Genomic DNA, 22887 nt, shown 5'->3' with positions numbered 1-22887 from the left:
AAATTCATGATGTTTGTCATCCTGAATTTGAATGTTAAAAAAAGATCGAAACAACGTAGAGTGTGAATTGTGTTAGTATGTACAAACATGTATAGGAATAATCACGAAGAAAACGAGGACAGAGCCATATTCCCCGTCCGTATAAACACAAATAGAAAATATCTTATTCGAGCAGTGCTAATTTTGAATCATTCAGTCCAATTATACTTATATTTGCAATAAAGACCATTTTCAATATTGATTTTCTTATTTTATATCTGGCAATAAATAAGCCGAGAAACGTTTTCTACGGGACAATAGCAATGTAGAATTAATTTCCGAACAAACAGCTACGAGGTAGGGGAATGGGGGTGGTAATTTGACGAGCAGTCTTTAAAAGTGACATCGACTAAATAGCCGCACAAAATATTTGTCTTCCTTCTTCATTCACCGTCGATTCTGCGAATGGGTGAGAATCTTTCTTTTATTTCGGGATTCGAGGCAGAGCTGGGAATAAAATCTTTTGTATAAGCGAAAATGTGTGCACAAAGACCGCGACTAAAAATATGTTTTTCCACGAGCCCCTCAACCCAGAACATTCGACATAAAGAGCCTTGCGCAAACCTTTGAAACGGAGAATGAACACGTCGATTGTGTCGACGAAACCGGGTTTTCCCCGAAAAAAAACAAAAAGACAATCTATCGAACGAAGATACAAATATCCAGGCGGATTAGTGGATGGCTTTTCAATGAAACAATGAAGGTAGGGGAAAATTCAACGAACCGCTGCGTGTAGAAAGTCGAAATTGCATATGGTGAGATCCTTGAGCCGCGTAAAATCACCGGCTAGGAGGAGATGAAGCCAAGATTCTTCGACATGTCTCTGGGTGAATGGCGCTGCCGTGGATTTTTTTGTCGATTGGAACGGGGTTGCATTGTCGTCTCCACCCTCGGCATTAGCTCCATCCCCTGCTACGACTCCATTCTCTCGATCACCTCCTAAAACAATTAATATTCAATGAATGCTTCTGCAAAAGTAAGGTTTAACTACCGGTCAATTAAATGCAACGATAAAGAGTTCTACAGAAAACACACATAAACGAAAAAAAGCACGTCGAACAATGGCTACGTAGACAATGAAATGAAAGCATGGCGAAGTGGATCGTTTCAAAGAACGATCAAAGTATTTGCAGCATGGCAAAAGACTTCTGGAATTGGTGATTACAGTAGATTAACAACGAATGGGATTTATATATTAATTTTTATTAATAAAAAACGCACTGAATATTTTTTAAATACATTATATACATTTGATATTTTATAACGAGCTAAAAATTTTCAGAGGTAAAATTCTGAGAAGATTAATCATACATGTAAGTGAGTAAAAAATCGTTTTACGTAATGTTTATTCAAGCTCGCAGCAATGTATAAATTCTCTTTACTCCTATTACATATACGCATAAATAAATATACATACATATATTTATATACCGGTACATATGTACGGTACATAAATACTTATATTGAGAAAATAACGTGTTAAAGTAAACTTTAAACACTTGGATAAGTTTCGTCACTCGTATCGACAGATGGATTTCCCCAAACAAACTTAAATTCGAATTTTATCTTTATCGTATTGATGGGATCAAAGAGGCCTAACTCGTAAAAGACTCGAACAAATCTATTTAGCGAAATGTATTTGTAGTATTTATTTGTACATAAAATAAAACACATACATACATACATACATTGAATTAACGTTTTTGAAACATCATGATAATTCATTACTTATATAAACATATTTGAATAAAATGAATTTTTATGTCATGTATATTTTTTTTCTCTTTTTATTTCTTCTATTTATGTATTTGTAATTTATGTATTATTTCTTACGTTCTTAATTTGTTTAGCACACTTGTCGCTTTGGAGCAATCTGTTGGGCGAGTGTGCATGATTAATTGACACATAATAAAATAAAATAAAAATAAAATATGCAAAAAAAATGTGCTTTGAAAATTTTCAGAACGGTAATTAATAAAAATTACAAAATTTTACAGAGTAATTGAATTGTGATGTCACTTTTGATATTTGTATAATCGATATTTAAAAAGTTACAGCTAGTCTACCAGAGTTTTTAACACCCATTAATAACACAGACATTTTTCTCAAACTTTCGCAATATTCCATAAAAAATTTAAAACGAAAAGGTGATATTGGAAATATTAGAATATTTTTAATGAAAAAAAAGAGCATTTGTATATAAAACTTTTTATATATGAATGCGTTAGATCAGAGTTGAAGTCGGAAAATTTTTAAATACCTCCACAGAAGCTTCAAAAGGTTTATATCCAATTTTATTTATTTTATTACATACATTTCCATCATATGAACCATGACAGGAATTACCCCGAGGAGACACATATGGTTAGGTTATTTTTTGTACATAAGCACTTTCAGACATTACAGTACAATTATATATAATATCAATAGAGACATCATGGACAAACTTTGACGAACAGAAGATTTGCGAAAAATACATATTTTTACAGAGTATGTATTAATGTATTACTCCCGTATTAATGTGTGCGCCCAGAATACGGGAGGAAAAGTCGGTTCCTCTTGGTCCTGACGTATCCTGCTCGCGCAAATTAAGTGAGTATGTACCGTTTACCATGCACCCTTTTCTTTATCTTTCGACTTAAGATCTTTCGATTTTCGATCTTTGCCTTCCGATATTTGCGTTTTCAGGCGTTTCACATTCGGGCCCGTGAGGTAGACCCGTATGTAACATATTTATTAGAATCAATAAATTCGAGATGCTAGAAACTCAAATTTGTGAGAAACGGGGAAGGGGGGGAATTTTCGATTAACTGGATCCATCACAACAATTAAGCTAGATAAAAAAATAAGCAGGAGACGGTCGATCTGTTTTAATAACCACCAAGATCTTGCCAGCAGCGAATTTGGCCGGGACTCGAACCCACGACCGCTCTACTGTTTTGTAATAGCTCTATCAGTGCATTATGCTTACGCTATGTGAAGATGAATTTATATTTGTTTATTTGTTATTCCACTATGTACTTTTTTTTTAATTAGTACCACCAAATTTGGTACACAATCTGTAGTTATAATAATAAATATTATGTACCAAAGCCCTTTAAGTTAGCTACGCTGTAGCTCATGTAAGTATTATAGAAATATAAGATAAATATTACATATCAATACATATGAATGTAGATATATACATATAGATATCCGAATATATTACTAGAACTACTATCATACGAACAAAAAAAACATTATAATATACCACTTTTTAAGTAACTTAATATAATAAATACAAGTTCTTACTCGTAAATCAATTGTAGAAAGATGAAAGTCTGATCTTTTACGATTGGATTTTAATCACTATACGTAACGCTTTTTCCAGACCATCGACATTTTTTCTTCGAACGCATATGTCAAACGAAGCTTCGACAAACATCTATACAAACACAAATCGAATCGACCAAAAAGCAAATATGCACATATACATAAATACATACACACACACATATATGCCCGTTTTCCTTTTTTCAGCAACCATTTTTGCGGATGTGCGTCATTTGGATTCCTCCATACAGACATTTGTGTGATTAATGGCATCGATCATAATGTGTAGAGCGTGCGTTGTAGGAAATAATATCGCTTTTTCATTACTGTAAAAATCGTTACATCCCATCATCCACGTGTATGTGTATAAATACACTCACACGCGAATAGAAATATCCATACAAAGGATCCATATATACATACATACATATATACATAATAATAATAACATTATGCAGGGTATACATTTACAGATATGTATGTATGTATGTATTATACGTACGGATGTCTCGAATATGACATGTATTTTAAAAACCTCTTCGTGAACGTTCTCGAGGATCGTCGGCATTAGTGACACAAGAGAGAGCATACGAAGAGATGGGGGCTTGTGGACATCAAAGGGATGCTAAAACCGGGACAGTTACATATTATATTACGTATACGTGTAATATATGCGATCGTTCAAGACGTGTTCTGTTCCGCTTGTGAGCGTAACTTCATATAAATTTTTACGTTGCTCCTGAAAAATAACCCTTCAAATGCATGTATGTATGTACCGATATATACATATGCTTGTACATAAGTACGACTGAAAAATGTTCAATTGAGTCGTTTCTACACACATTGTGTATTAGTAAACGTGTCAAATTTGAGCGATTCAGTGACATTTGAATTAATATCAAGTATACAGATGTATGTAGGTATGTACTACATATACATGTACGTATGTCTATCGTGGAAATTGTTTGAGTGTTAAATACACTCTGTGAAATAATACACGAGTGCTTGGGTGAAACTTAGTGGTGAAACAAACAAAGTGATGACGGCTAGTTACTCTATTCTGTAGTAGTATCAGGCGAATAACTACGAGATGTCAAATAAGTAAACATTTGTAATTATTTTCGTCATTCAATTTACTGCATTTATGAGTTGCTTCGTATTAAATAATGATATAATAATTCAATAAATGTATATTTACATATTATGAGTTTTATCAAATTAGAACATGTGACTAGCTATTTATTTCCAAACCTTAATTTAAAAATTACCTATAATATTTTGTCATATATGTACGTATGTATTGTCATTTGGTGAAAATATGTCGTATTATGTCTTGCCAACGATGACATACAGATGCGACATTGAACACCAAAATTCTGAATAAGGTCCAGTGTACTCAAAAATAATGAAATACTGTATGCCTGGCATAACGAGGTGAGACAAAAAACGGAATATGTGCGTGAGAAGTATGATACAAGTGGTTGATGTAATGATGATAATAAAGAGATTGAAATGGTAATAGGTGGGTTACGTATGTAGACGAACGGACGATAGAGGGACGAAAGAAGTGCTAGAATGGTACCTGAGAGAATGTAAAAGGGTGTAAAAAGGCTACAAGGAGATGGGTAGATGTGGAAAAACGTGTGGGACGGTTGAGAGCTGCCCAAAACAAAAACGAATTGGATAGGCCTGTTGGAGAGGCCTTCATCCAGCAGTTGATGGCGAATGGCTGTCAATGATAATGATGATGAATTTACATGGACATGCACTTAATTGTTAAATACTTTCCAATACTTACATAGTTTGAATTTGTCAAATTTTGACACAAGCACTTTTTACATTTAGGTCCAGATTTAAAGATCTCGAAGTTGTTTGAAAAATTCGTCACTGATTCTGATTTGGATTTTTTTAAATTTATTCATGATAATAGCTACAAATCCATGATTTTGATTTTTTTGAATTTGGAAAATATGTTGACTAATAAAATTATAACATATGTATGTATTATTCATTATATGAATGTACACCTAAAATAATTAACTCGAATGAAGAGTGAACTTCTATAAAGAATAAAAAGTGACACAAATTGATATCAAAAGCTCGCATTTACAAACATATGTATATAGGTACATACATATATACAGAATAAAACAATGCAGGATAAAGAGATACGGTTCTACGTATTTACTCACCGTGTACTTTGTACAATTGCATATATGAAAAATAAATGTGTTTCTAAATATTCATACTTTCATATGACTCGGTCCATTTTCATAATGAAATGTGTAATATTACATTTATTTATTTATTCGACATTCACTTCGCTTCCGAAAGCCATATAAAAATGAATATTACGGTACCAATAACGCTAATGGTACGAAACGTGCGATAGAGTTTTCCTTGAAAATAATATACTGTATATTAGCCGAGGAAAAATAATCATTCATTGGAACGTGCAAACCACGTACGTAACTACCAATTCGATGGAAAACATCCCTAATGTATATTTATAACCGGGTACGAAAATATACATATTTATTACATATATTTTCCAAAGCAAACTCAAATATTTGAAATTAACGGACATACTCGCACATAATTGCGGCTGGGAAAACTCGTTTTTAAGAATATTTTTGAAATTCTGCCAGCTTCGATACTGACTCTATATAAATACATACATATTTATAACATACATTAGTAATCCATAACATTATCATTTACACATGCGACTGACGTAAATCAAACTCTCAAAAGTATACTAAATAGTTTGTTGACAAATTTCATTAGCGATTCTTCGTTATGAATATATTCATACCAAACAATTTTATTTTCATGAAAGATTTTTATATTTTTTGTTTCATGCGCCACATTATGCCGTAATTATAAAAATTGTATTTAATCTGTTCTTTATTGCAGTACGAGCACTTACGGCATTACATGTAATATATTGTCATCGGAATACATCATCATCGTGATGTTTGATGAGGGCGATATTTTATTGCAATATACACACAATGTGTTCCTTGAAAGCATCGTTATTATTGTTTGTTGTAGCCATGTGGGGTAGATTAGGTGGCGCAAGGTGTGGAACAAAGGTCAAGTGTGAATGTACAATATGATTATATTACATACTACATGCATAGATCGATTTTTCCGGCTCGTAACTTTTCCTATTATAAATAGAATAAGTTTTCCAGGAATATTGAAATGAAAATGTCTCATAGGTGACAACAAGTTTGAAATCTACATATGTACAAACAAAGGTACCTACATACATACATACATACAAACATATGTATATCATCGATATTGAAATATTATATTATATAGTGTGAATTGAATGGTTTATTTAAATTATTTCAAGCACTATTAATTGCCTTGAAGTATTATAAAACTACTTCTGAAATAATCTAAATATAGCAATGTAGTCAAACCAAGATTTTTTTGATTAATTTATGTCTATTACATATACTGTTGTTTATTTTGCTAAACGTCAAATTACCTACGTACATATGTATAGGTACATACACATATATGTAGTGTTGTCCCTGCCTAGGCCACTGCATATACAGATACTGTATAGAGCAAGGTAAATCTGATCACGTCTCGAATGAAATAGCGAAGCGTTTGTTTAATCTAACAATTAAAATTTCTAGTAAGTAAACGATATGCTATGGTATAGCGTGTTAATGTACATACATGCGGGCTTTGGGACTTGGTCCGACACATTAATTTACAGAGCATGTTTAATATTTGTATTTTGTTTTAGCACAATTGCATTAGGTGTACGACCTAGCAGCATTCAAAATATAATATGTATCGAATAATTAGATTAACGAATCGGAATTACACATATGTAGAGTTGAGAGAAATTGATAAATTACTGACGTAAAGCAACCACAGCATCACTGTAATGGTTGCATGAAAAATGCATATATATGTATGTAGTTACATATATAACTGAACGAATTATAATTGATTGAAGCTTAAGTCTAATATAACATTTTGTTTATTTTAATTGCAAAATATTGAGACTTTCTTGTTTTCTTAGATCAGATAACTTTAAATAAAATAAAAGATTAATAAATAACTCACAAATCGGTTAATATTCCTAGATAACTGTACTTGGTAGTTTTAAAAATATTTTTAAAGAAATTATTTCTCTAGTAAGATTAAAGAGAAATTTTACCGAGATATGGTCGATAAAGTATAAACTAAAAAATTGTAAATAATTAAAATTGTCTTTTATTTCTCGATATAAAATTCAAATTTTAAATCAAAAATGCCACTTTGCCTGAAGAAAAAGATCTTCGATTAATGTATGTTTTTCGCCAGTGATGACGAATTGATGTGAAACTTGGACACTGAACACCAAGATTCTACATAAAGTTCAATGTAGTGAAATAAGTATGGAACGCTGTATGACATAATGAGGAAAGACAGAAATCGGAAGACGTGGATGAGAAATATGACAAGGGTAGTGTATATAGTGGACAGAGTGAAAAGATTGAAATGGAAATGGGCGGGTCACGTGGCTGAGAAAAATTGACGAAATATGGATAAAGGGAAGTGCTAGAATAGTACCCGATAGAATGCAAAAGGGTAAAAGGAAGACCGCCAGAAAGATGGGTAGAAAATGTGTGGAGTGAGATGGATGAGAGTTGCACAAAATAGAGACGAGTGGAGGCTTGTTAGAAAGGCGTTCATCCAGCAGTGGATGGTGATTGGCTGTAGATGATGATGAATTCAAAATGTAATAAAACTTTTTAAAATTTAGAAAAAAATATTTCTGATTCATCACATTGTTCATATAAATTTCTTTGGCGTGGAAAACGATTTTAGCCTCTACTGAAATCAATCGATATATAATACTCCCAAAAAGTTTATGAGGCGTAGCTCACATAAGAACCTTAAGGGCTCACCGATATATTTTTATTAAATAAATCCCAATATTTTCACCTGCCACTTATTTCCCTTCGAAAACCTTCAAGTTGTCAAGACGTCTTATATTTTACGACATTTCGTACAAAACTAGGTCAATTTTGTATAGAACCAAAAAAATAAATAAATAGAAGATTTACCTGGATCGCTTGATTCTGACGGCGTATCATCTGACTCTTCAAACTGACTGAAAAAAAGGTTGGCCACCTCGTGATGAGCAGCCCTGAGTTGTTCTTGAGCCGACAGGTAACGCCGACGGGATGCTTCAGCCACACAAGCGGATCTCCACACGCAAACGACCTTCCCAGACATCCATTTGTCCACCATTATTGTATCTGTACACATCAAAATAGAAAAAAAAAAAACAAATTAGATAATGCGAACACGAAACAGGTGGAAACAATAAGAAACCTTTGAAAAAAAGAATTTACAACGACAATATAAATATTTGCAGGTAATACGAGGGTAATTTTATCATAACATGTATGTAAGTATAACCCAATCCCTTGTTTTTAAAGTAAGAATATATTTTAATCTATTTTCCTAGTTAAATAACTCTGCCGCTGGTTTTTTGAACCAGCCAGTACAATTTAGTGGACACATACGCCTTCCACTCAAAAAATTTCTTGACTTTTTCATAAAAATATGAAAATCAGATGGCGCCAAGCTGTATGAATGGAGGATGATCTACATAATACCTCTCATAGAACATTTGAAAATGTTCTGCCGTTTTTTGAGACATGGTCTATGAAATTCTACCGAAAGGACAGCATAACGAGACATATTCCTGACCTGGTTGCATTCATTGCATTGCATTGCGTTGACTTTTTTGAGCAAACAACTAATTGGCAAAATGAAGTTCGACCTGGTGAATGAAAGAGTACTGAAAACATTCGCGCCCAGGTTGCATTCCAGGGCATCACCTAGCGTATATGTACATATTTATTTATTTATAACAATCCCACCAATTTATGTATGCACATATGTACATATATATGTATGTAGTACATATGTGACTTTTTAGTAATATGTCTGCGAGTCTTACTCAAAAAATAGCCCTCATATTATACGCCAAATTTATCGTAGACAATAAAGGGTGTGTATGGAGGGTAAATATGGTCGCATTGTCCAATAAACAAAGACGCAAATGAGCGCGCATTCGCACCCATAGCGCGCTCACGCACGGTCGAATACGAAACCGAGTAAAAACCAACCCCTACACTGCTTGGGGGTCGGTTCCTCCGTCGTACGGTGGAACAATGGCGTAATGATCGTCGTCTATAAATAGTCGGGAGTGTTGGGCTTAATTGGGACCAGGTGGTTGGTTGGCGCGAAGTTCAGACACAGTATGGTTGATGGGTGTGCCCCTGTTCATTAGCGGCAAGATAAATCGATACATTAATCAAATTATCATACCGCTCTGCCGGCGCGTTTCTATTCAATTACACGTTCGAATACAAAGGCGGCTTTTTGAGTGGTGATTTTATTGACAAATTTGACACCGTATTCGCTCAGGTCGAATGGTTTGTTTGCACGGCTAAGGTTCTAAGGCACCATTCTCCAGTCGGTATCTAATCATAGGTAGGTTTTCAATTAAACTTTTTATGTTATCTTTCACTCGATACTTAGCATTATGATCTCATGGAACGGCCATAACCTGACGAACGACTCGCCTCCACTACTCCCGGTCCTGGATTAAGGTGACTGTATCATTCTCAAGCCGGGATCTAATCATAAGCAGGTTTTCTTTTTCTCTTCTCGTCAACTCAAAACTGAACATCGTGATCTCATGGAACGTCCATGATCTGACGGTCGAATTGCCTCAAATTATTCCGGTCCTGGGTCAAGCTGATGATAGCTAACAAATAGGATTTCGCTGACTCTTCGATCTGATACGTCCATCTATGTATGTAATTGACGTCGAAAACAGGAAGATTTTCGCGGCACGCCACTGGCTTAGGGGATCTTCCTCCAGTGATCCACTTACTGTCAGCTTCTCTAAATTCTCATCATTTATTTTGACAACATGTCCGAAATACGAAATTATTCTTCTTTGGCACCTGTGAAGAATCTTTCTGATATTTTAAACTCCTGAAGGTTGGATATATTCGTTTCGCAGTTCACGGAATGCGGAGCATTCACCTCCAATACCATATTTCAACGGCATCCAGGGTGTTTATTTTCTCTTCCTCGTTGTCCTTCTCCTTCCTCTTCAACGTCTAAGTCTCTAACGAAAAAAGTAAGGATATAACTATACGGGTTTTCATTATTTCGAGACATTTTTTTTTTACTATTCCATATATTCGTAAGAAGACCGGTCATTGCCGATTTTGTCATTCCAATTCTTCTTCGAATTTCTACTTGACAGCTTCCATTTTTTGATATCAGTGTACCTACTCAAATAAACAAATTCATTGACTTCTTCGTAATATTTTGGAGTTAGTTCTTGACCGAAAAGAATCTGTCAATTAATCTAGGAACAAAACTAATTTTTGAATTGAAACTTCCTTACGCACGGTAGGGCGAGTTAGATTTATGCGGCTGAACATGTTACGAAACCCACAAATGTGTTTCACATTTATGGCCCACAGATCCCCCTCATTCCCAACTTCCCTTCTCTTCTGCCCTCCAGTGCCCTCATTGGAGAATGACCTCAAAAACCTAACCTATTTATCATCTGGTGTGCTTGTAGATTTTACGAAAGTAAGTTTCACTTCTGTAGAGTCCAGTATATATGTACGTTTTTTTTTTCAATATTTATTTAAACCTATTCAATGGTGCCGTAATTTTGCAGATTGTTTTTAGATCTACAGGCAATGTATAATGGATTTAATTATAATAAAATGAAATGTCTTCATATCTCGACATTAAGCCTTAACTTAAACAGCACAAAAACGACATATGTAATAACATTCTCAACATATTATATTATAAAAATATTTTTCACATACTTAATCTTTCACGTATGATAACAAAGACTGTGGACCAAAGAAATCACAAAACAGATAACAACAGTCAGTAACATTCACGATATGACAAGTTAAACTAACACACGGAGATAACGCGACGTACTAGCATAGAAATATTTTTCTTTCACTCACATTGAACTGTCACTCGGAAGTAAAATACGATTGGAGAAGTACATATGTACAGATAATACAATAATTTTTCTCCATATAATAATATACTTCATTCTAACATGGAACTTGGCAAAAAAAATCATTATTTATACATATACGTTCAGACTGTAATAAATAACGCTTGCAAGTCTATCGAAAAAATGATGTTTCTATTCGTAGTATTAAATTGCCCGACATTATTCAACTTGACTTTATATATATAGAACGACGAAAAGCATTCACAATACATTGTTAGAAAATTTCAGCGTTGAAAAATTGAATGGGAAGCTAAAATATTACACTTATTTATTTTGAATACGTATTTATTATATATCCATAGCCACATGCCGAATAAACTTTTTATGCGTACGAAAAATACGGGTATTTATACCCATTTATTTTTTTTTTATTCATCGGAAAAACATTATTCATTCCGCATTTTGGGTACATATTATAATACCGGCAACACAAGTCGACGTTCATACATTTATTATAATAATAAAAGGTAAATATTTATATGGGAAGGCAATAAAAATCGTTTTCGGGCGAATATATGTACATATAAAAATGGTTCATTGTATGTAAAACATCATTAGCCATTATTTGATGATACATACATATAATATATAAAACAATTTCATACAAATCATCGTTTTGCAAATATCTTGTATGATAAATGTGACTTATTAAATATTTCATCATGAGGGATTACACTAAGCATATTTCTCAAAAGGAACACGCAATGACCCCCATTGTCTTTTAAACAATGGATAGGTAAATTGAATTCCTAACATACAAAATAAATACGCCTACCTCCATTGAATTAATTGAAACAAACTGTTTATTTTCGGATCGTTAATAAACGTTGAACGTTAATTGTATAATTATGTATGTCATATCTCAAAGTTTACGTAATATAATAAAATTTAGATTTTTTGTATCGCAGTTATGTGAATAAATAATTAGCTTTTAATCATCCAAAATAAAAAATCAAAAATGATTTTTTTGTTTCCTGTCAAATATGTACATATGCATCCTTCATCCCAAAAAAACTCTAAAAGATGTTGACTATCTCGGATAGTATATTAATTTTGATCTCGCCAATACTTTTGTTGATACTGAACTTTCATTAGTGATAGTGAACGTCAATTACACTGAGGAACAAAAAATCACGTTTTTGAGTTACCAGAGCGAAGACTAGCCAATCTTTACTAAGTTTGATCCACTGAATTCGTATATGATATTGATTTTTGTTGGTGGGTGATCGTTTACGAGATATAAGCGTTTAAAAAAATCCGCGATTTTTACAGTTTTTTGGCTTTTGCGGTCTTTAACTCAAAATTTAGGATTGTTACGCTCAAAGTGAGTATTGAAATCAATATTCAGATATTTTTCCTATTAATTGTTATATTTCATTGCTTTAAAATACTTCTAATTAATTGTCTAGCGAATTTTAAAAGTCAAAAATATATTTTTTTTACGGATTTTTTTTCCGTCCTATTTCACCACGTTTATAAGGATTGGTTTTCTATCTCAATATTTTTTTTTTATCTAAACGTACTAACTCAAGCGGTAATTGCAATTTAAATGCTTTCGTTGTGTATATGGTTGTAGCGCGTAATATTTTGGGTGCAAGCGAGATGGCATGTAATCTACCTCACAGAGTACAGCGGTCGGACTACATGCCGTCTCGCTTGCACCTAATATATTACGCGATACAACCGAGCGTAACAATCCTAAATTTTAAGTTAAAGACCGCAAAAGCCAAAAAACTGTAAAAATCGCGGATTTTTTTAAACGCTCATATCTCGTAAACGATCACCCACCAACAAAAATCAATATCATATTCGAATTTAGTGGGTCAAACTTAGTAAAGATTGGCTAGTCTCCGCTCTGGTATTTTTTTTTGTTGCTCAGTGTTATTGACGAATTAGATCAAATTAAACTAAACTGGCTTTCTTCCGGCTCGATATTTGTATGAAAATATAGATTTGATCTGTTTGAATTTTCACTTTATATAAACTTATACTAATACATATGTATGTATGTATGTAAGTACATACCTAAACATTAAACAATAAATTTGAAAATACTGTTTCTGTATTTATCAAACTTACGTAAATACTCTTAAAACCAACCAAATTCATACTACATATACATACATAAGTAAGTAGCTTTTCAAAAAAAAAATAATCATACGGTTTCTTTTATAAAAACATCGATTCTAAGAATTTTTTACCCAGAAGAAAAATAAGTCCTCGCCCTGAAATATGTCCTATAAGAAGAATGATTACAAATTCTCTAAAAAAAAATAGAACTCAAGTCTCGAACAGACAATGTTGAAATCAAATAGTATTAAAAAAACTGAAGCGTCAAATACAAATATAGTGGGATATCGTGTAAGATTACTAAACACGAGTAATCGATATTGTTTGCATAATCGGAAATTTATATTTAAAGCAAATATTTTTTCCTAAAGTGTTATCCAATTTCAGGTCTATTGAAAGTTGTAGTTTGGCCGTCTGACCCTTTAAAGGGTAGGTACGAGTACCTACATATTTACATAGGGAAAGGTGGGTACAAAAAAATTGCAAGATTAGCTCTAGCATAATTTATGATATTCTTCTTGGTACTTGTAATGTATAAATATGGAATTTGAAAATGAAACTCTTACTGTCCATAAAACGTCTTTCTTGAAAACCGAGGTTTTTCTACCTACTAATTTTGATTCCTATGTATTTCAATGCAAAAGATGAAATTAAAAAAAAAAATAATTGCTTATCTATTTTCATTTCGATTTTAAAAATCTCTAATTCCAACAATCTGAATCAAAAATAATAGTTTAATAAAGTTTGATGTCGATTTTCCAACTATTTTTAAATATTACCTATATATGTATGTATAATGTAATAAAATTTAATATATCTAATGTAAATGAATTATTTAATTAAAATTAATTTTGTATAGATAATAACAAGGAGAGGCTTTCAAGCTGATTAATCAATATACATACATTATAATATAATGATTACATTAATATTTGACCGCCCGTTCGACTGAAATTTTAGAAGCAGAAGCCGTGTACGATACAAATATAAAGCCGACAAACTCGAAGCCTATGCTATAGCGATTTCATAGTAACGAATGTATAATGCATAATGATTTCTAACGAATTTATAACAAATGTTTATTTTAAGAAGAATAATTTACCCATTTGTCTTCTGGCAGCACATAGAGTGGAAAAGTTGAAATCACCATCCTCCAAACTTATGACAGCATCACTGTTACTCGTCGGCATCAGCAATTCCAACAGCTCCGTTTCAGTCAAACCAAACTCGGCGCAAGTTATGTACCTGGAAAGCCTTGCAAACGCCTCTCGACCGAACCTCCCCTCCAAATCGTCCAAGCACTTTTCAGCATCGTCGACGAGAGTTCCAGTGGCCAGTTGATGGTAGCAACCGCTAGATCTGAACTTATCCTTCTGGGCAGATGTGAACTGCAACTGCTCCATCGGCACCGAACTGGTGCAGACGAAGAACACATTCTTCGGCAAAATCATAGGCACCCAAGACAGTCCGTTCACAATGTCGCACTCCAACGGATTGACCTTGTGAATGTTGTCGATGAATATTATGAGAATTTCGTTATCCATATCCTCGCACCTTTTCAGCAAGCTCTGAAACCAATTGTTGATATAGAGCGGATCGAAACTGGCATCTTTCGGCAGGTATCCTTCGGGAATCTTCAATATAATGGAAATTTGTTGACAGACGACTCTCAAAAGCTCCAGATTGTAAGCGGAACGAGGCGTGGCAGCGGAAAATCTTATAATTCTCAAGACTGGCTTCTTGAATAGCGTTTCACAACACTCGTACAGGTGGGTGAGGAGTGTGGTCTTTCCAGAGCTGTGAGGTCCATAAATGAGAGTCGGCGCGTGTTTTGCTTGGGAGTTGTAATGCGTTGTCATGGATTCTTTTATTTTATCAACGATACCCAGCAGGGCGTCTTTATCCAACTTTTGCTTATTGAAATGATCTCTGAAGAGGTTCATGTGGGTCAAGTGCTCTTGAAATACTTCCTACAACAATGACAAAAATGGAATTAATTAAAATTCTGTATTTATTTAATGGACAGTATACAAAAAAGACATTTGTCAAGCGTTATACAATTACACTTCACGAAATGCATAAAAAACGAATTCAATGGATTAACCTTGTGAATGTGCTAAAATATCAATAAGAAAATAAATTCGTTATTATTTTTCCCAAATAAATACACCATACAAATATGACACCGATGCGATGTGGCTTTAATTCGTTTTCGGTTCCATTTATTCGATTGCGTTATGTATTACGAGTTTTTTTTTCGCTTAACCTTTTTCTATCAAAAGAGCAGCGAAACATACAAAGAAATGAAATCATGTAAACGGAAAAGCTTTGACGTAGGAAAAGCGAGGAAAACTTACGACTACTTCACGACGGAAGTGACGTGAAAACCTTTCGAAGCTTATCGGAAAAGTAGCGAACTTTCTGATTACGATATTAACACATTAAAAAGTTTTATTATATAATATATCTATGCATTTAGATGAGACATTTTCAACGGTGCTTTCGATTGAATCCATTTAAATGTAAATTATAAAGGCGGAAAATATTTGATAGACTAAACTTATCGAATAAAAATTTACATACACTAATACACATACGTATGTACATATATTACTAATGAAAATATTCAGCCCTACTTGCGATAAAATTCACACGTAATAAATAGAAATTTACACATCAATCACCAATAAACTATACTATAAATACTATTGATTGAAAACTAAAGTTTCCCGAGACAAATTTCTAAGTTTAAATTCTCACAATATGATCATTTCAAAACATCGTCACTCAAGATATTTTGGGAAATAAGACTACAGAAAATAGATGTGAAACAAAGTAAGGTATAATAATGATATGAATACAATGTATGAGATTGAAAATAGTGAAAAAGATGGAGAAAGGTAAAATTACCGGTGAGTAATCCATAATAGCAAAATAATAGGAAAAATTTTTGGTGTTCAATACATAACGGCATACTTTTATTTAATAATTTTATCAAAAATAATCCGCACAAGCAACATAGCTTCCAGGAATGTCAATATTATGAGATTATTACACAAATCTCAGGATTCGTAAAAGTAAAGGAAAACAAAATCCTTAATACTTATATACCTAATAGGGATCTCAATCGAATATTCGAATATTCGAGTATTCGAATTATTTTTCAGCCATTCGTTATTCGAATATTTCATCAAATATATTTCAAGCCGACGATTATGAAGAAAATGAAATATATAATGGGGATAATTGTGATGAAAATGAAGATGAAATGTCTACATGTGAAGAAACGGATTTTTATTCATTAAATACGGAAATGTTTGGTAAAAAAATCACTTTTCTATCGATAATAATCTCTACGAAATTTTAGAAAACATCAGAAAAAAAATACGAATATTTAGTCACCAGCGAAATGTACATTTTTACAAGAAATCATAATGAAAACAGAAAATAAAAAATTGAAATTATTATTGGATGTAAAAACGAGGTGGAATTCAATGGCAACTATGATAAGACGATTCATTCAGTTTATGAAAGTGTAAATATAGCACTAAAAGAATAGAATTTCAATACTGTTTTCAAGAAATGAAATCGATATTTTGAAAATTTTGATTGATGTTCTTACTCCCGTTGAAACCGCAATCAAAAAAGCAAAAATAGTGCATTTGTAACAGCAGAAAGAGTTTATAAATTTTTATTTAAGAAGCTAGAAGAAATAAGGTCTCAAACAACCAAAAAAATTTCACAAAGTTTAGAAAACAGAATGAACGAAAGACGTAATAAGACGGTAATAACATTACTAATTAATTAAATACAAGAATTATTCCAAATTCTCAATTTAGAATAGATTAGATCTCTTTCGAAATTATATATTAGATTTAGTGAATATATTTGTGTATAATACAGAGAATACGATATACAGAATATCTAATAATATCACAATTTATTTGATATTTGAAATGTCTCATGCGTGTAATTTAAAAATAATATTTTGACAAGCAGATGCGACGTAGGGTCGTTTATAAATTAAATGCCCTTTTACGGTTACCGCTCGACAAACACAAAGGGCAACTTGCGGTTGGCATGGAAAATTAAGTACCAAACGATTTTATTATTTTTATCCTACCGAAATTTCAAGCGTATGAAAATCAAATATAAAAATTATAAAGGAAAATGTTTCAATGAAATTTTAATTATGTAAGTAATTTTTTAGATGGGCTTAATAAACAAACGAACAATTCGATCGGAAACGTACAATGCGTAATATTATACGTTGAATAGACATTTTCTACGAGATAAGTGTATAGACATAGACTTTTGGGTATTGTTGTGAGTGCGTAGCGAGGATGAGAATTTTTAGTCTTAATTTCGGTTCAGTAGGCATGTCTTTCGCGATATCAAAGGAAAGTAAGATGCTGTTGTTGTGGAGCATTCCCACCCACCTCATTCACCCCTACTCATATCAAAACAAAGGCTGCCTATGAAGTACGCTTTGACTCTATCGCCCACCTTTGAACGTAATTTATATGGAATTTTACATGAAGTTATATCGAGTGCTAAATTTTACATATTCATGAATAATAATCCAGCGCAAAAAAAAATAAAAAGCACTACTATGGATACTTATAATACCACAGAAACAATGATTACAAAAGATTATTTTTAAAAATACAAAATTAACACTATAGAGATAAGAGTTTTCTTTTGATTTCATTACATAACTAGTGTTGTACCCGTTGACATATCATCGCATGGGTATTGGCATATTAAGTTATTCAATAAAAAAAAATTAAAAGAAATGTGACGTTGGTCATGTGTTCGATCCCCACGTGGTTGAATTTTTTTAAATACTTTTTTAAATATATTTAATTTAATATTTATTATATATTTAATTGTTTAATATGAAAAAAAAAATGATACAAACTACCTACCTATCTACATTTTATTTTTACATATGTAGATTTACATATAAATATATAGGTACTAGGAAAGCTTGAGAGGAAGAGCCATATGCGCCTTCCTAGACAATTAATTACAAACAATGCAGAATTTTTTATTAGATAAATCACTGTATTTCGAGAAGCCTAATAATACGACATTGAAAATTAATTAATTGATTAATCCATTGAGACAACTATGGATTTAAGATTTGTACATAATATTTACAAATTGTACATATAATAAATACAGAAGATTTGTGACAGCAGGTAGGATCATTTTTTGCCAATTTTGAGGAACCGTTTCAACAATGATCAGATAAAATTGGCAAACTCTAATAAGAAACGATCAATATCCAAAACTAACCAGCAGTATAGCGGGATCAAACCCAATAATCACTTGGTGCTAAACACACACGCTACCACTGAGCCATACCGCTGGCTATAAACAATATAAAACACCTAAATTTTATTTAATAAATAAAATTTTCAATAGATGGCGATAAATTCTCAGCCAAGCGGAAAGATTGGCATCGATTAGTATACATAGAAGTTTTTTTATTTTGTTATTATATCTTCGTATACGTTTTAGCAGTGACGTACATGCATGTGTATGTCGAATCGAAACGACTATTATAGTACGGCGAGCGTTATCTAAGACAGAAAGACAGGCGGAATAGCTGATATATGTATAATTTCGAAAGAGACTTTGTATGTAAGTATGTACATATACATGTGTACATATATGTATTTTTGGTTGGGAATTTCGTAAACAAGTCAAAATTTCTATGACGATGAGTCGATTTTTTTTTCGATTCAAATAAATTTAATAAAAAAACAAATGAAATAAAAACAAATACAGAGTGAAGTTATATATATAATGATCCATCATTTACTTATTAAGTTGAGTGTAAGCCAACTTTATGTACTTGTACGAATATAACCAAACTTAAAAGAGTATTTAGTATAAGTTTTCATGGCTTTGTCCTGAAGCTTTGGAGTTACATAGTTTAAAACATCCGTTATATAATTGATAAAATGAATCAAATTTTCATATAAAACCCTGGAAAGTGTACCCGCAGAACCTTGAATCATTACCGCACATAATAATACCCAAAGGTGATAGCCTCAAGAGCAAGATGCGGTCTTTGATGTACGTGCATATGTATTATGTAAATAGATACATGTACAATGCACATACATATGCGAGTAAAACTAAACCGTTCGGCACACTAGCAAAAACGGTTTTCGGAAGCATAAAGGTAAATTCAGTAAATGATAAAGGAGACCTAAGTGTAATTAGCGCTCGTTCCGGAATGGGTTTGTAGGCCCTTGAGGTATCTACATATCTTTGGGAAGCGGGTGAGCACTATAGTAGCCAGAGGGCGATTTTCTCCTTATAGATTTCGGTCAGACCCATTAGCATTCGGAGTGGCAGTTACCGACAAACGTGACGGGCAACCGAAATGGTGTCAAAACGCAAAAACTGCGAAAGATGCGACATCAACGTCCGCAATGAAAAAAACACGCTGGATTATGATTGTGTGTATATATATACATATACTAGCTGTATTACCCGGCTTCGCTCAGTGTTTATAATATAAACCGCTTAAACATGACTAAGCTAATAGTAAACATTTAATAAAAAAATAAAAAAATTAAAAAAAAATTTTAAAAATTTAAAAAATAAATAAAAAAAAATAAAAAAATAAAAATAAAAAAAAAAACAAAAAAAAAACAAAAAAAAAAAACAATTTTTTTTTTTGCCTTCTAGGGCTTCGCCCTCGGCAACCCCCTGAGCCTTTGCCTTCTAGGGCTTCGCCCCTCCACGCCCCATGAGCAATTGCCGTTTAGGGCTTCGCCCACATGATCAGTTGCCTTTTAGGGCTTCGCCCCTCCGCGCCCCCATGATTCAAAGCCGTCTAGGGCTTCGCCCCCCTTAGTTAATGCCTTTTAGGGCTTCGCCCCCCGCGCCCCCAAGATTAATTGCCGTTTAGGGCTTCGCCCCCCTTAGTTAATGCCTTTTAGGGCTTCGCCCCTCCGCACCCCCATGATTAAATGCCGTCTAGGGCTTCGCCCCCCCTAGTTAATGCCTTTTAGGGCTTCGCCCCCCGCGCCCCCAAGATTAATTGCCGTTTAGGGCTTCGCCCCCCTTAGCTAATGCCTTTTAGGGCTTCGCCCCTCCGCGCCCCCATGATTAACTGCCGTTTAGGGCTTCGCCCCCCTTAACTAATGCCTTTTGGGGCTTCGCCCCTCCTCATCCTCATGATTAAATGCCGTCTAGGGCTTCGCCCCCATGATCAGTTGCCGATAAGGGCTTCGCCCCTCCACGTCCCCATGGTTAAATGCCGTCTAGGGCTTCGCCCCCATGATCAGTTGCCTTTTAGGGCTTCGCCCCTCCACGTCCCCATGGTTAATTGCCGTCTAGGGCTTCGCCCCCATGATCAATTGCCGATAAGGGCTTCGCCCCTCCACGTCCCCATGGTTAAATGCCGTCTAGGGCTTCGCCCCCATGATCAGTTGCCGATAAGGGCTTCGCCCCTCCACGTCCCCATGGTTAATTGCCGTCTAGGGCTTCGCCCCCATTATCAGTTGCCTTTTAGGGCTTCGCCCCTCCGCGCCCCCATTATTAAATGCCGTTTAGGGCTTCGCCCCCCTTAGTTAATGCCTTTTAGGGCTTCGCCCCTCCGCGCCCCCATTATTAAATGCCGTTTAGGGCTTCGCCCCCCATAATTAATGCCTTTTGGGGCTTCGCCCCCTTGCGCCCCCTTCGGGGCCCCATGCGGCTAAGCTCCATAAGGCGGCGCCCCATAAGGCGGCGCCCCATAAGGCGGCGCCCCATAAGGCGGCGCCCCATAAGGCGGCGCCCCATAAGGCGGCGCCCCATAAGGCGGCGCCCCATAAGGCAGCGCCCCATAAGGCGGCGCCCCATATGGCGGCGCTCCATAAGGCTGCGCCCCATAAGACAGCGCCCCATAAGGCTGCGCCCCATAAGGCAGCGCCCCATAAGGCAGCGCCCCATAAGGCGGCGCCCCATGGGGCTGCGCCCCATGAGGCTGCGCCCCCTTTGGGGCCCAATGAGGCTGCACCCCCTTCGGGGCCCCATGAGGCTGCGCCCCCTTTGGGGCCTCATGGGGCTGCGCCCCATGAGGCTGCGCCCCCTTCGGGGCCGCATGCGGCTAAGCTCCATAAGGCGGCGCCCCATAAGACTGCGCCCCATAAGACTGCGCCCCATAAGACTGCGCCCCATAAGACAGCGCCCCATAAGGCTACGCCCCATGAGTCTGCGCCCCCTTCGGGGCCCCATGAGGCTGCGCCCCCCTGCGCCCCCTTCGGGGCCCCATGAGGCTCCGCCCCCCTGCGCCCCATGAGGCTGCGCCCCCTTTGGGGCCCCATGGGGCTGCGCCCCCTTGCGCCCCCTTCGGGGCCCCATGTGGCTAAGCTCCATAAGGCGGCGCCCCATAAGGCTGCGCCCCTAAGGCTGCGCCCCATAAGACAGCGCCCCATAAGGCTGCGCCCCATAAGGTTGCGCCCCATAAGGCTGCGGCCGATAAGGCTGTGCCCCATAAAGCTGCGCCCCCTTTTGAGCCCCATGAGGCTGCGCCCTCCGGGCCCCCTTCGGGGCCCCACGGGGCTGCGCCCCTTGTGGCGCCCCTGGCGGGGCCCCATGAAGTTACTCGCGAAACGAATAAAACAAATCGGCGCCCATGGATCGAAAAAAAAATAAAATCGAATCACGTGTTCGATGACGTCACCGATCTACGGACGACGACGACGACCAAGGATATTTACATACATACAAAGTCTCTTTCCAAATTATAGATTAGATATATATATTTATATATATATATATATATATATATATATATATATATATATATATATATATATATATATATATATAATTTGGCTTCCCAAATTGGTACTGAAGGTGTTATTATAGACATTCCGCGGGTCTCGCTTGGAGATGTTAGGATAGCAATTTTGAAGCTGAAAGGGTCTGTTGGGCCTGACGGTGTGCCCCCTGACGTATTAAAGGCATGCTGTAATTCGCTCTTAGAGCCTCTTCAGTTTATTTTTAACCTTATTCTGGATTCTGGTAATTATCCTGAAAAATGGAAATTATCTAGAGTCATTCCCATTCATAAAAGTGGCTCTAAAAATGAGGTTGAAAATTACAGACCTATTGCTATCATCTCGGCTATTCCCAAAATTTTCGATAATATCCTTCACCGTTTGATTCTTTTGCAGTTCAAAAGATTGTTGTGTGATGAGCAGCATGGTTTTTCACCATGTCGTTCCACTACCACTAATCTTGCCTGCTTTTCATATTATACCATGTCTAAAGTTGACCGTGGACAACAAGTTGATGTAGCCTACTTTGACTTTCGAAAAGCATTTGATCTTGTCAACAATGACGCTCTTATGATCAGA

General features: G+C 35.3%; 1 protein-coding gene across 1 annotated transcript in view; it reads right to left on the bottom strand.

The window, feature by feature from the left end:
* Window positions 1–22887, bottom strand: part of LOC143914290 (protein qui-1) — a 160801-nt gene that overhangs the window by 44584 nt on the left and 93330 nt on the right. Inside the window, exons 9-11 of the mRNA XM_077434454.1 lie at window positions 14622–15489; window positions 8433–8627; window positions 764–978 (exon numbers count right to left, since the gene is read on the bottom strand). Coding sequence (XP_077290580.1) covers window positions 764–978; window positions 8433–8627; window positions 14622–15489 — 1278 coding nt within the window. The remainder of the gene's footprint in view (window positions 1–763; window positions 979–8432; window positions 8628–14621; window positions 15490–22887) is intronic.

This window comes from Arctopsyche grandis, chromosome 7, assembly GCF_051622035.1.
Source record: "Arctopsyche grandis isolate Sample6627 chromosome 7, ASM5162203v2, whole genome shotgun sequence".
NCBI lineage: Eukaryota > Metazoa > Arthropoda > Insecta > Trichoptera > Hydropsychidae > Arctopsyche > Arctopsyche grandis.
Note: the sequence above shows the minus strand (reverse complement) of the source record. Positions and strands in the feature narration are given on the sequence as shown.